The sequence below is a fragment of the Epinephelus moara genome, chromosome 9, assembly GCF_006386435.1.
Source record: "Epinephelus moara isolate mb chromosome 9, YSFRI_EMoa_1.0, whole genome shotgun sequence".
NCBI lineage: Eukaryota > Metazoa > Chordata > Actinopteri > Perciformes > Serranidae > Epinephelus > Epinephelus moara.
In genome coordinates this window covers 32,189,642-32,202,491 of record NC_065514.1, presented here as the reverse complement: position 1 = coordinate 32,202,491, position 12,850 = coordinate 32,189,642, and the positions used below count along the sequence as shown (strand labels likewise).

The 12,850-nt window shown below is 38.1% G+C and overlaps 1 protein-coding gene across 1 annotated transcript; it reads left to right on the top strand.

Annotated features, from left to right (window-relative positions):
- Positions 1–4,259: 4,259 nt before the first annotated feature.
- Positions 4,260–8,589, top strand: LOC126395155 (proteinase-activated receptor 1-like). The gene is made up of 2 exons (XM_050052378.1): positions 4,260–4,467; positions 6,439–8,589. The coding sequence occupies exons 1-2, from the start codon at positions 4,392–4,394 to the stop codon at positions 7,689–7,691; spliced, it is 1,329 nt and encodes a 442-aa protein (XP_049908335.1). The 5' UTR covers positions 4,260–4,391; the 3' UTR covers positions 7,692–8,589.
- Positions 8,590–12,850: the final 4,261 nt, after the last annotated feature.

Here is a 12,850-nt window from a genome sequence, read left to right as displayed (position 1 = left end):
GTTGCCCCAAAAGGCCAAAACTCGTGAGGAATTTGATTACACTGCTGTAGCAGTCTAGTTAAAACTGTGTCAGTGTGAAGGGTTACGGAATCACATACTGATATACTTTGGTTTCTTAGTTTACAGTATTACACTAATATTACAAATTTTCTGATGTGCATAGACTAATACTGGTGCAGTTAACATTTTGAGTTCCACAGCACTCTGTTTTAATGTGTTATGTGTCTGTACATACATGCTTAACATGTGTTAAGCAGTACAGTGTTCTTAAAATAGGCTGGCTGAGTTTTTCCTAAAAAAGATAACTTTAATTTGAAGGAGTGCATTGGTTGTAAGTAGGCACCAACTGTGAAATTCTGGGCCGGTACAGATGTTTAAAATAACAAATTGGCCAATAGCCGATGCTGCTGTTTTTAAGTTGTTGTTTATTTTATTTTTTAAACTGTTATCATTCAGTCATTCAGTCCTTCTTTACACTACCTTTGAAAGACCAAAAATTCAACCATACAAATGTATGAAACAACCTTTAAAATAACCCTTCACATGAAAAGTATTATTTTTAATAACTGCTCCAAAATCCTTTTTACTATATATAATAAACCATAATCCCCCCTCTAATATCTATTTTATATTGCTGGGAGAACATCAACAAATTTCACCTTCAAACAGCTGTATTTACTCAAGTATCTTGACAAAAACATTTTACAAGATTACATTTAGACATATCATGAGAATGTCATACTTTTCCTTCACCCAATATTCATTTTTACTGTATATATGTAGCTTGAATGCATCACCTTGGTTACATTCTAATGTCCCTGGGACAACAGGACGCCGTTAGTCTTTCTTGAGCTCTGCTTCTTAGCCTGCCCAAAATTGACATGACACAACAGTAAAACATCAGCCACTGCCATAAGTGAAAGTCCCTTTATTTGATGATAGGCTGATGGCAGTCAAAAGGGCAAATATTGGCCAATACCAATGTGTAAACACTCGCTAACAAAAGCAAAAGTAAAAGTCAACCCCAGATTCACTCTTGTTTAGTGTTTCGCCTCTCTATATTTGCACTGTGTCTCTTGGACGGCTGTTGCTTCCAGTCTGGCAGCTGGTTGCTACCTTCTTATAAAGCTCTGACCTCACCTGAGCTATGTGGGGGTACACGCCCATAAATGGCCTGAACACAGAGAATAAGAAAAAAATAAAACAATCGAGGCAGAGGGCAGAGTCCCTGCAGATAAATACACTACCACACACTGAGAGGGGGTCATAGATGATGACTAAGTGGGATTATTTCTGTAGGAGTCAATACATTACTTTTTAGGGAAAAGCCTGCATAGTACATCTTTAAGGACCTGTAGCAGCATAAAAGTTAAGTGTAATCATTGGCACGTTACATAACAGAACTGTTTTAAAAATAAGAAACAGGTCATTGTGACAAATATTTTTAGGAGGAAATGGGTTTAGTCTGTCTGTGAGCTCAGATAGTCCCACTGGATATAAAGCTCAGGATGAATGAGTCAGACGACTCCCACCCCATCCTGCCCCCATCACGTTCCCCTTTTCATCTTACACAGAGAAGTATTCAACATATTTCTCTTTCTCGCTCTAACAAACACTTTCTCGGTCCCACATTTTTGTTTTCATGTCTGTCCTTACTTCAGTGCTTGATAACTGCAGTTGTAAACGCCATATGTGAAGGTCAATGCTAACATTACTTGGTTAATCTTGATCTCTACCAGAAGCAGTGGGAACCATCTCACCATTTGCAAAATAACAAATAATTATCATGTGATCTCCTGGAAAGAGAGTCTGAACATGTTCACAGAAACAAGTTAACCGACTTTAACCACACGGGAAAAAAGGGAGAAAGAAGGGACAGCTGGTGGCTGTCGCATGCTGAGAAAACCATGACGCACTCTCTAAAGAAATGTTTTCATGTAGTTGCAATATAAAAAATATGACTCCAAACTCATCACAAATGTTCAAACGAAATGTGTTCTACATCCTATAAAATCATAACCTGTTCTTGAACCTAACTGCGTCTCTGTAATTCACTGTTTATCTGATCAGATTCAGCTGCTCCAAACAGAGGAAGCACTTAAACATCTCTGGGGATTCATGTGTCATCCTCTGAAGTTGGTGGATGTTTTTATCCCAAAACCCAAAAGAAACCCCCAAAACTCTGACACTCCACTTTCATATTCAGCAATACCACTGACAGTTGATAATGGATAAGCACTCTATTCAGTTCTGTAGCTCTCATTTTTCTTGGTTACATCACCTCAAATGCCTAAAAGAATGAATGAATGAAAGACGTGACCTTTTGTAAGGCGTTACAGTTTTCTCTTCTTCTTGAGAGTTGCTTTAATAACAGCAACAAGCAGATTATCATATACACACAAATCCCAGACACACACAAGACAAAAGCTCACTGATACGCATAACCACATGTATGATCTCACACCTCTGCTAGTGATAAATGCAACCAGACAACCAACCTCATGTTTTGTCATTGTGTTGATTCTGTTTTGTTGCTGTTGTGTTAAATGCTTTTACTCTGGAGCACTTTGTAACATTTGTTTTGAAAAATGTGAATACATCTTCACTTACCTAAATATTTGTTTATTATTAAAATGCTCCTGTGATAACCCTGGAGAACAGAATGACAAAGTTGTGAGTGGCAGTAGCTCAGGCCATAGGGACTTGACTTGGGAACCAGAAGCTCGCTGATTCAAGCCCCCATACAGAGCAAGCATGGAATGTGGACTGGTAGCCAAAGAGGTGCCAGTTCACCTCCTAAGCACTGCCAAGGTGCTCCTGAGCAACTGAACCTCCAACTGCTGTCCAAGGCAGTCAAATCACTCTGACATCTCACCATTTAATGCATGGATAGGTCCTTTTTGTGCATGTATGTATCTCAGGCCTGTGTGTACAAAACACAGCAAAAAATATTAATTAATAAAGGATATGTTATTCTTCTAAATTGCACTTTCAGATTAAATGATTAACAACTGAATGACTGAGTTAGGTTGCCCTCGGCAATCCTACTGTTGCCATGGCAGCCATGACACTATAGAGTGCTGCCAGGATGTAGGCCGACGCAGAACTTGGCGTTGCTTTGGTTACCTTATAGAGCCAATGGGATTTTTCTATTGGATTTTGGATTATTGCAGAGAATGACTTCTGTGGCAAACAAAAGTTTATGATAGGCTACTTCATGTTTTGTTCAGCAAGATAATTTCACAAATGAACACCACTTTTATGATTTTTCATGCCTAAATGCAAGCACCAGGGGTATAAAAGCTAACGTTAGGCAGTAAATGAACTGCATTACAGTCACATGACCTAACAAGACTGTAAAGTCATGTTCAGTGTAAAGACTTTCTGTAGTCTCATTAGCTACTTGTTAGCAACCGCCTCTTTTAAGACACATAAAAGCTCATCAACAGTCATCAATGGGGTATTTACTGATGTATTTTATATCGTGGAACGAGACATCAAAGCCTCTTAAGCTTTTGTTTACGTCAGACCTCATTCCAGGCATCTAACCAAAAACCCCGCTGACTTTGAGACAGGGAAACTGGGAGTGCTAAAATGCTAACTCATTTCCTGTTTATAGGACTCCTGGGTCACTCAATTGCATAATTTTGACAACAGTTCCATATTTCTGCGATCACTTTACTGAAAGTGTAAACACAATCCAAGTGTCTTTATATAGCGCATTTAAGACCTAAAGGAAATTCAAAGTGCTTTATGTATAATCATACATGAAATTAAACAGAAAATACAAAAAGAAAAAAGGCATGGAAGAATGACAATGTTACATCTTTAAATAATAGTAGTGGCAAACAGAATAGTTTTAGGCCTCATTTAGAAGAATAAAAGCTCGTATTGAGGCACACCTCAAGAGTGTACAGGAAGTTTATTCCAGATACGAGTTCACATTATCGCGATATCTAAAAATTTCAAATTTCAAAAAAATAAAAATTAATAATAATTATAATTATAATTATAATAGTTCGTAGTAGTAGAAGTTCACACTTGATTTCACGATTTGCCAGAAAATGATCTGTGTCTGTTTTGGTACATTTCGAACTCTGACATTATTAATGGTTTGACTGAATGTGGCTGCTGCTGTGTGACGGGAAAGGTGACATCAGACCGCACGAATGTCTCTGTGAGTGCAGACTGCAGTTGATTAGTGGACACGGGGCGTTCCGGACCCACCGGACTGTGGGCGGAACCTAAACTCTGTGATAGCCTACATTCACTGCCCAGTGATCAGCGGCAGTAATAAACCGGAGGCACGAGGAACACGGAGAACTCAAACACAGATTATCATATTTAATATTCTCTCTCCTGGTGTTTTGAGTTCATTTTCCAGCTGCAACATGTTTCCAGTGTGTTTAAAAACTTTGCTGTTGGTTCTGGTGTGTGCGCGCGCCGCATCGGCTGCAGACAGGAACGGTAAGAAAACTTCAACTCACTTTCTACTGAAGTTGAGACAACAGGATTTTATTTTATTTTGTGACTTATCACAAATATGTAACGTTGTACAGTAATAGGCTAGATATGGTAGAATATGTATGATATGATTTATTGTAGCCTATACGATATAATAGTGCCTCAACGATTGGCAGATTAATTGATATGACTGGAAGAATATTAACCAGCAAATAATTTTAATGATAAATAAACGTTTCATTACTCAAGCAGAACTAGTGAAACAACGTCAAAGAGTCTCTGGTTCCGGCTTCTCAAATATTAGGATCTGTTTTGTTTTTTCTTTGTCATAAACCCACAAAATTAAACATGTTTGGTTTTTTTGGATAGTTTTGTCAAACAAACAAAAAATGCATTTGATGACGTCACCTTGAACCTTGGCTACTAATCCATAATAAAAACTTTAGTTGCAGCCCTATAACGTAGAATAGTAGAAGAGGGGTGAAAGTAACTTTTTTTTTATCAACTTATTATTTTTATTTTTTATTTTACATTTTTTGGTGGAAAAATACTTTCCAAATTCTAATGAAACTGTTAACCAGTTGTTAACCCTCTATGGTAGCCTACGCATTATGATGCCAGTTGGAATTAAAAAAAAAAAGGCCAAGTAAATAGACCAAGTAAACAGAATTTAAAGAAATTTTCAAAAAAAAAAATGTTGATCTAGGGTACACTTTTGGGTATATTACCTTAAAACAACACTATACCATCATGGTACGAAATGGAAATTAAGTACAGTATTCATAGAAAATATTAAGAAACCTTTAAGTTTAAAATTTATAAAATTTAAAATTTAAAAACATTAAAAATTAACTCTTGTCCTAAGTTAGTTTTCCCAATCGTTACCCTCTGACAACACTGTACCACCGTGGACAAACCATTGGAATGAATGTGTTTAAGAGTGTAAGCATAAATTCAGCAAACTTTGATATCAACAATGTTTTTGAAAACTTAACTATTTAAACCCTCTTCAAAACAGGTTAATGAATTACATATCACTGTTTGATTATCTGTTTTACATTTTAACACCTGTTTTCAGTGTCCTGCTGTGTGTCTTTCTTGACAGACATAGTTTGTTCCAAACCTGTAAATTCTGATTCATCCTCAATAACAGCAACTGGGAGTACTAACCCTCTTGTAATTTGAAGAGCCATAAAATAATATCGCATTCATTCTGTAAATGGGAAAAAAATAGGTGTAAAATATAGGCATAGTGTTGACACACGAGACGACACACAAAGTGCACTGTTAGTAGACTATACAATGACATAACCTGAACTAACTAACATTATGAAATGTATCTAGGTTAATTTGCAGAGCTTAAAGGGAAATGATGATGCCTGTTATGTATTTAAACAGTATACAAACCTAGATACACTAAACCAAAACCTGTCATGGTGGGGATTCATAAACGTATAATGCTGCTTCAGGGCAACATTTGCATTTTAACAATTTTCTATTACTTAATTATCAAAAACATATAAACGATTGAAGATTAAACTTTAGTTATCTTTTATTGTGAATCTATTTTTTACAAATTGTAAAATGACAGAAAAATATGTCTACGTTTTTTGGAGACAGTTGATGGAGCTGAACCTTGTGAGGAAGGCGCCAACAAAGGGACTCAACATGTCCTCCAGAGAGTCATGTTACAATATGAACAGTATTATTGGTTTCCTTGGGGCCCTTAAAGTGCAGCATCCTAATTCAGGATGTCTTGTGTGAGTCTAATTTTTTTTTAAAAAATGGGTACGTTACCTTGAGGCAACATAATACCATAAAGGGTTCAAATCATCCATTACATTTTCTTTAAAATAAATAAATTGAAAAAAAAGATAAGCTCTATAATATTAATCACTATATGAATAATAAAATACCTTTTAAATACCCTGATTGAACAATCCCTCTCTCTGACACATTTCTTTCTCTCTCCAGGCAGTGTACCAGGGAGGTCCTTTGCAATCTCTGACAGTTCAGCTGAACAAATACCAGACCCTTATGAACATTATTCAGATGATTATGTAGACAAAGCGAATGGAAGTGGTTGGGAGCGTAATGTAACAATCTTCCACGGGCAGGATATCTCTGAGGAGGCACTGCTGTTTCTGACAGGCCCCGTGTCCACCATCCTCATTCCTTCCTTCTACACACTGGTCTGCCTCATTAGTGTGCCGATCAACATCTGTGCAGTGTTGGCCTTTGCTCGGAGGATCCGGCCTAAGAAGCCGGCAGCCATCTACATGCTGAACCTGGCCTGTGCCGACCTACTCTTCGCCACGCTGCTCCCCTTCAAGATCTCCTACCACTTTGCTGGCAACAACTGGATATTCGGCCCGCTCATGTGCCGTGTGGTCACTGCAGCTTTTTACTGGAACATGTATTGCTCTGTTCTGCTCATAGCTTGCATCAGCGTGGACCGGCTTCTCGCTGTGGTCTATCCCATCGACTCCCTGGCTTGGAGAAGGCCACGGAACGCAACCATCGCCTGTGTAACCATGTGGATAATATCCTTGGCTGGTTCGGTGCCCCTTGTCCTCTCAAACCAGACTGTTCACATCAGACAGCTGGACATCACCACCTGCCATGATGTCCAGTACATACATGAGCTAATCACGCGCTACAAGATCTACTTCATCACCCTCTGCTGCGCCCTCTTCTTCCTGCCTCTGCTCATCATTGTGGTGTCCTACACACGGGTCATCTGGTCTCTGAGCAGGGTCCCACGAGGGGTTCCAGGACGCTCACGCAGAAGAACCAGAGCAGTGGTGATGGCTCTGACCGTGCTGGTGATGTTTGTGCTCTGTTTCACACCCACTAATTGTTTGCTCCTAGCGCACTACCTGCAGTTCAACGCGGGAGTGGAGAAGAGCAAGGAGGCACCTGATGGCTCCTACGCAGTCTATCTGGTCTTCATGTGTTTGGGAAGTCTCAACTGTGTCCTGGATCCTCTGGTATACTACTTTGGATCATCCCAATGCCAGAGACAACTGTCCAATGTGCTGAGGTGTCAGAAGATTACAGACGGCAGCAGCAGCAGCCATACAACCTCTGACTCTTGTCGATCCAGCAGCAGAAAGATCCTGAAATCCAGTCGTACAGAAAGTTCCAAAATAAACTCCTCAGTCACCAAAGCGGACTCTTTCCAAGCCAACCTCAACAGCCAGTACAAGAAGCTGCTGGTCCGATAGACTCGTATTGAAAAGACATTAAACTGACTCCTATCTGATTTTAAAGTAATAGAAATATTTTATTATGAAGTCCAAGTAACAGCAACTAAAGAGCACAAAGATAATCTACAAGGTTTAGCTGTCTGTATGTATTTTTCTTTCCTGATTAGAATGTAGGGAGGATAACTGAACCCTATCATGCCAACACAAATACCTAAAAGTCTTGGTTTCATAACAATGTGCAATGACATAAATTCCTTTTTAAATGATGAAGTAAAAACAGAAGGAAGGAAGGAAGCTAAGATTAGATAAGAATGTGCTTTAGAACAATTCTGCTGAACACTTGATACTATGAAATGCTTTTATTTTGCACTGCATATGTGTTAAAGCTTATGAGTTTATAAGCTGCAAGTGAACCTGTGAGTATTACATTTAATGGAAGTAAACTACTTTCTATTTTGTCTTATTTTTGTACTTTTCTGTATGTAGTTTTGCTGAGAAGCTTATTTTCAACCACTTATGTTTCACATTTGAAAAGCTGTTAATCATGTCTTACTTTGTACTTAAAATATATATATGCTTACTACTTTTGTTTTTTGGCCACTTTTGTCCTCTAAGTATAATATCCTTGTGATATTGCTTTAAAGATATCCAATGAACAACAGTAATGGGTGTAGTTTGTTTCATGCTGTCCTCTGCTGGTTGGAAATGTGAAGTACTTTAAATGTCTCTCATATAATGCTGTCATCCTACACCATTGTTTAGATTTTTTTCTCCTCCAGCAGGTAGCGCTACTATACTGTTAATAAAATGTAACCTGAAGGATAGAATCTGACCTCAGCCACTTCTCTTTCACTGTGTATTAGTCTTAGGATAGTGTTAAGAAACTATGGCTGAATAAATACCTTCTGAATCTTTCAGTCCAAGCTGACAAAGCTGGTTGTTCTGTAGTTCATTTCTCTGTGTCCACTTGAGGAGTCTGCAAGTTAATTTCTCGACTAACTGATTAGTTGTTCACAGTGCAAAATATAAAAAAAATAGTGAAAGATTGCCCATCACAGTTCCTCAGAAGCCATTTTCAAATGTCTTGTTTTGTTGAACCAGCGGTCTAAAACTTGTTCGATTAAAGGTCCAGTGTGTGTTACTTAGGGGCACTTATTGGCAGAAATGGCATATCATATTATGTAGGCTACTATGTTTTATTAGTATATGGTCACCTGAAAATCCAGAGCCACATTCAGCTCTTTAGATCATCTCCAATGGCTCCCTGTGGCTTTGACAGAAAATTATTTGGAAATTAATAACTGTTCCTTTTGTCAACATTTTAATTTTCATTTATTGTTGTAGGCCTAAAGGGATTCTTACATTCGACAACTGTAAAAATGCATAGCCTATATACCGATCTAAAAGAATGTTTTAACATTTCATCAATTAAAATGTGCGTCATATGTCTCTAAAAACATCACTCGTGATGACCACTGTAGTCTTGAGTCTTTCTCGCTAGGCTAGCTGTGGTTTTTAGGGAAAAACAGAGAATTTAATAGTGCATGGACAAATTGGTTTGCATTCATCAGCAACACTGCAGAGTTAAAATACCAAATAATCAAAAATAATCCATCTGTATTTTGTCACCTTCATTAAATGCGTGGGTGGATTATGAGACAATAGGCCCCTGGGTACAGATATGCAAAAGGCCCCCCACCACCTCTCCCATATAGGAGAAAGACACAGACTTTGTGGTGGTTTTGCATCTCTTGAGCCCCTTTCCCACTGCACATAATCCCACTAACAGTCACTAACATCTGGCTTTTAAATGCAATGCCTCTGCAATAGTGATGGGTATTTATCGCCTCCAGCTCCGATTGGCAGTTTTGGGAACAAAACACACTGATGAACACGCTAATTTAAGCTCTTTACTGGCAAGATGCAATGACAAGAAGACTAAGTATAAAAATACAAAACCACTGTCAATTTTTCAGAAGTCTCCTCTCTACTGTTTTCCTGTTCTTGGGCCTGTCTGTATCGGCAAAAGTGACACACCAAGCCATGTACCCAGTTCTGGTCTACTGGCAATGGTAAAGGAGTGTATAGCTCATTTTTAGCGGGTTTATCCGTATTTGAACACACACTAATTTTGGTGGAAATGGGGTATTTGTAGTCTTTACGTAACTTTTTGTCTCTTTGAGGTAATTCTTTTTATTTTGTAGCTCTTCCTGGTTCCTCTGCATTTGATTGAGGTCATTTTGAGTGTCAGGGCCATTCAGTAATCCATCCATGATTAAATGTTTACGTTTATAGCAAAGTGAAGAGTTACCACTTTAGAACTTTTAAGGTCAGAAGAAAAAGAAATGGTAGCTTTTGCTGTTATCGTTATTATTCGTACACATACAGCAGTGGGGTCTGTGGGACCCAACACAATGAGGAAGTAAAGCCTATGGCAACAAAGTACATGTAGTTTTTAAGCATTTTAATTGTTTATTATATAGAATATGTTAAGATATGTAACAAAGGACCCTCAGCTGGACTTGAATCAGGGGCCATTACAAATACAGGTTTTGCAGGTAGACCAGCAAGATCAAATTTCTAAACCAGCCCACCATAACAAGTAAAGCCTGTATGATCATGATCATGAAAGACTGTTTGACATTGCCATCAGCAGCTTAGACAAACAGAAGTAGTGAAGGAAGACTCGTCAGTTTCAGCAACCACACAGTAGCCAAACTTAAACACTGCACTTAGTATAGCCTACCACATAACACAGGCTACACACTAACCCTTGTGCATATTTGTAGAGCTGTGAAGTAGCTTCTGTTCTGCATTCTTCATTAGGTCACAGGTAATGTAAGGGAAAACAGAAGTAGGCCCAGCCATGATCTCAATCATATCATACTTTAGGAAATATCCCTTTTGATCCATTTAATGCTTGTGTTTCATAAATGAGGCAAACATGTCTTCGAAACTTGGTGTTCAGATCTTTTACTTAAGGTAAGGCAGCAATAATACAGTGTAAAAATACTGTTACAAGTAAAAGTCCTGCATTTAAAACCTTACTTAAGTAAAAGCACAAAAGCATTAGCATCAAAGTATACTTAAATTACTGAAAGTAAAAGTACCCATTATGCAGGATGGCCAATTTCAGAATCATGTATATTATATTACTGGATTATTATTATTGTTGATGAATTATGTGTTCATCACTTTAACACTGCAGCTAATAAAGGTAAAGCTTCACCTTTTCCTCACAACATCCCAACAGAAGGTCTATGATGTTTTTCTTTTTGTCTTCCATAACTTCCCCCCTGACAGCCGTCACTTTGACCAATAGGAGCAAAGAGGTGTGGTCAATTGTATGGCAACAACAGCCCAGGCTTTTTGACATTTCCTCTAGGGACGTTATCACACAGCATAAAAAACAAGAAAATGATGGCGTGAAACAGCAGAGGCACTTTAGCAACCCGCTGAGTACTGCCATTAGCATCAAGCTAGCAAAGAATTTTATTTCTTCATAATAGAGAAGGGAATAAATTCATAAATAGTGGCGGGGCTTTTACTTACCACAAGTGCAGAGGGTACCAACTTCATTTGAAACAGATCACATTTGACACAGCCATTTATTTCTTCTTCTTCCATTTTTATTTTTATTTCACTCCCGTTTGCCCTGTTTAAGTTAATGCATCACGCTGTCATTTCAAACTCAACATGTCTTTTATCCATTTAAAATTAAAAGTTCCTTATTATTTTGGTTGAGAGAATCCCTTTATTTTCTAAAAAGGCTTTTATTGTGAAACATTTGCAGGATTCAGTGACTTGCATAGTTTGCATGTGGTGCTTCAAATGAGGCTCCTGCCATCAGGTGCAAGGGCGTAGGTTTGATTTTCACATTGGTAGGGACATAAAAGTGCTCCATGGCGGCGACCTGTACGTTGATGATTTTTTAATGCAATTTCACGTCATGTGAAACTGATCACTGCTTTATAATGCATATTTAGATATCTACACTAAATACAAGAATGTCTTGGTTATTGTATTCTCTAATGTTATCAGTTACATGAGTATACACTGATAACTTCACCACATCTGTCCGTATGTGCTTCCCAGGGTAAACTATAATAATAACAATAACAGTATACTCCGAAGGGGCTTAACTTAAGTACCAGCCTGCGGTCTGCAGTTGGGTTGGTAATAGTGATCCGAATTGATAATGATATCGGGTAAAAACATATATTATGCATGAATCAATATTTTTACTTACCCCTAGTCACAATGTTGAATCTCACTATCAACATATATCCTTCACAATTCAATCTCACCTGTGAGGCTCCTGTCTCTCCTCTGTCTCCCCCTGTCTCTCTTCCTGCCTCTCCTCCTCCATCTCCTCCATCTCCTCCATCTCCTCCAGTCTCTCTCCTACTTGTCATCTGACAAAAAATATATTGATGCAAGACATGTGAACAATGGGACAATTTGAGATACAACAGTCATACTGTAGATTTTGATTGTTGTAGCCTAAGGAAAACATACTGTATGTTTTACAATTGTGTAATTCATTAAACAACATCTGAATGTATATAGGCTAAGAACAGCCATAATGTCAACACAAGTTAGTCAGCTTCATCATGTTAAACATAAATAAAATAAATCAACAAAAATTTAGATGCTCCAAAATCATTATAATACAACTGTGTGCAAAATGTTGCACTTACACCCAATATCTATTACATAAATATGACTCAGTGTTGGTGTTTTTACTGGGAGCAGTGGATCTCTATTCTCCTAAGTCTCTCCTTCACACACCATGGATGCTGAAGACTGTCACTGAAGGAGCTATTATTTATAGTGTTTACACTTTATTTATTCAGACTGTTTATATCATGTCATCTTACTACAAACATTAATTTGAACTGTGTCATCACTACATGACATCTATGATTGCTGATGGAGCATGTGAAGTGGAATTTCATGTTCTCTGGCATATAATATTGATCTAATAGTTGCCAAACTTAGCTCAGCTAGTATTAGCTCGTTAGCATCTCATTATCTAGCAAAGAGTTGCCAAGGAACGCCATTCAGTTAGCCTAACATCAACAGGTGTTGGCAGAAAATACTATTTTTTTTAGCTTATTTACTGAACCAACTGACTCACCATTCACACTCGGCGCTCCGCTGTGGAGCGCTAACGG

Bases quoted from the DNA above. Each gene is read 5' to 3' on its own strand.
- LOC126395155 (XM_050052378.1), top strand. From the start codon at position 4,392: ATGTTTCCAGTGTGTTTAAAAACTTTGCTGTTGGTTCTGGTGTGTGCG. The intron at 4,468-6,438 runs GTAAGAAAACTT...TTCTCTCTCCAG, and splicing joins ATCGGCTGCAGACAGGAACG to GCAGTGTACCAGGGAGGTCC.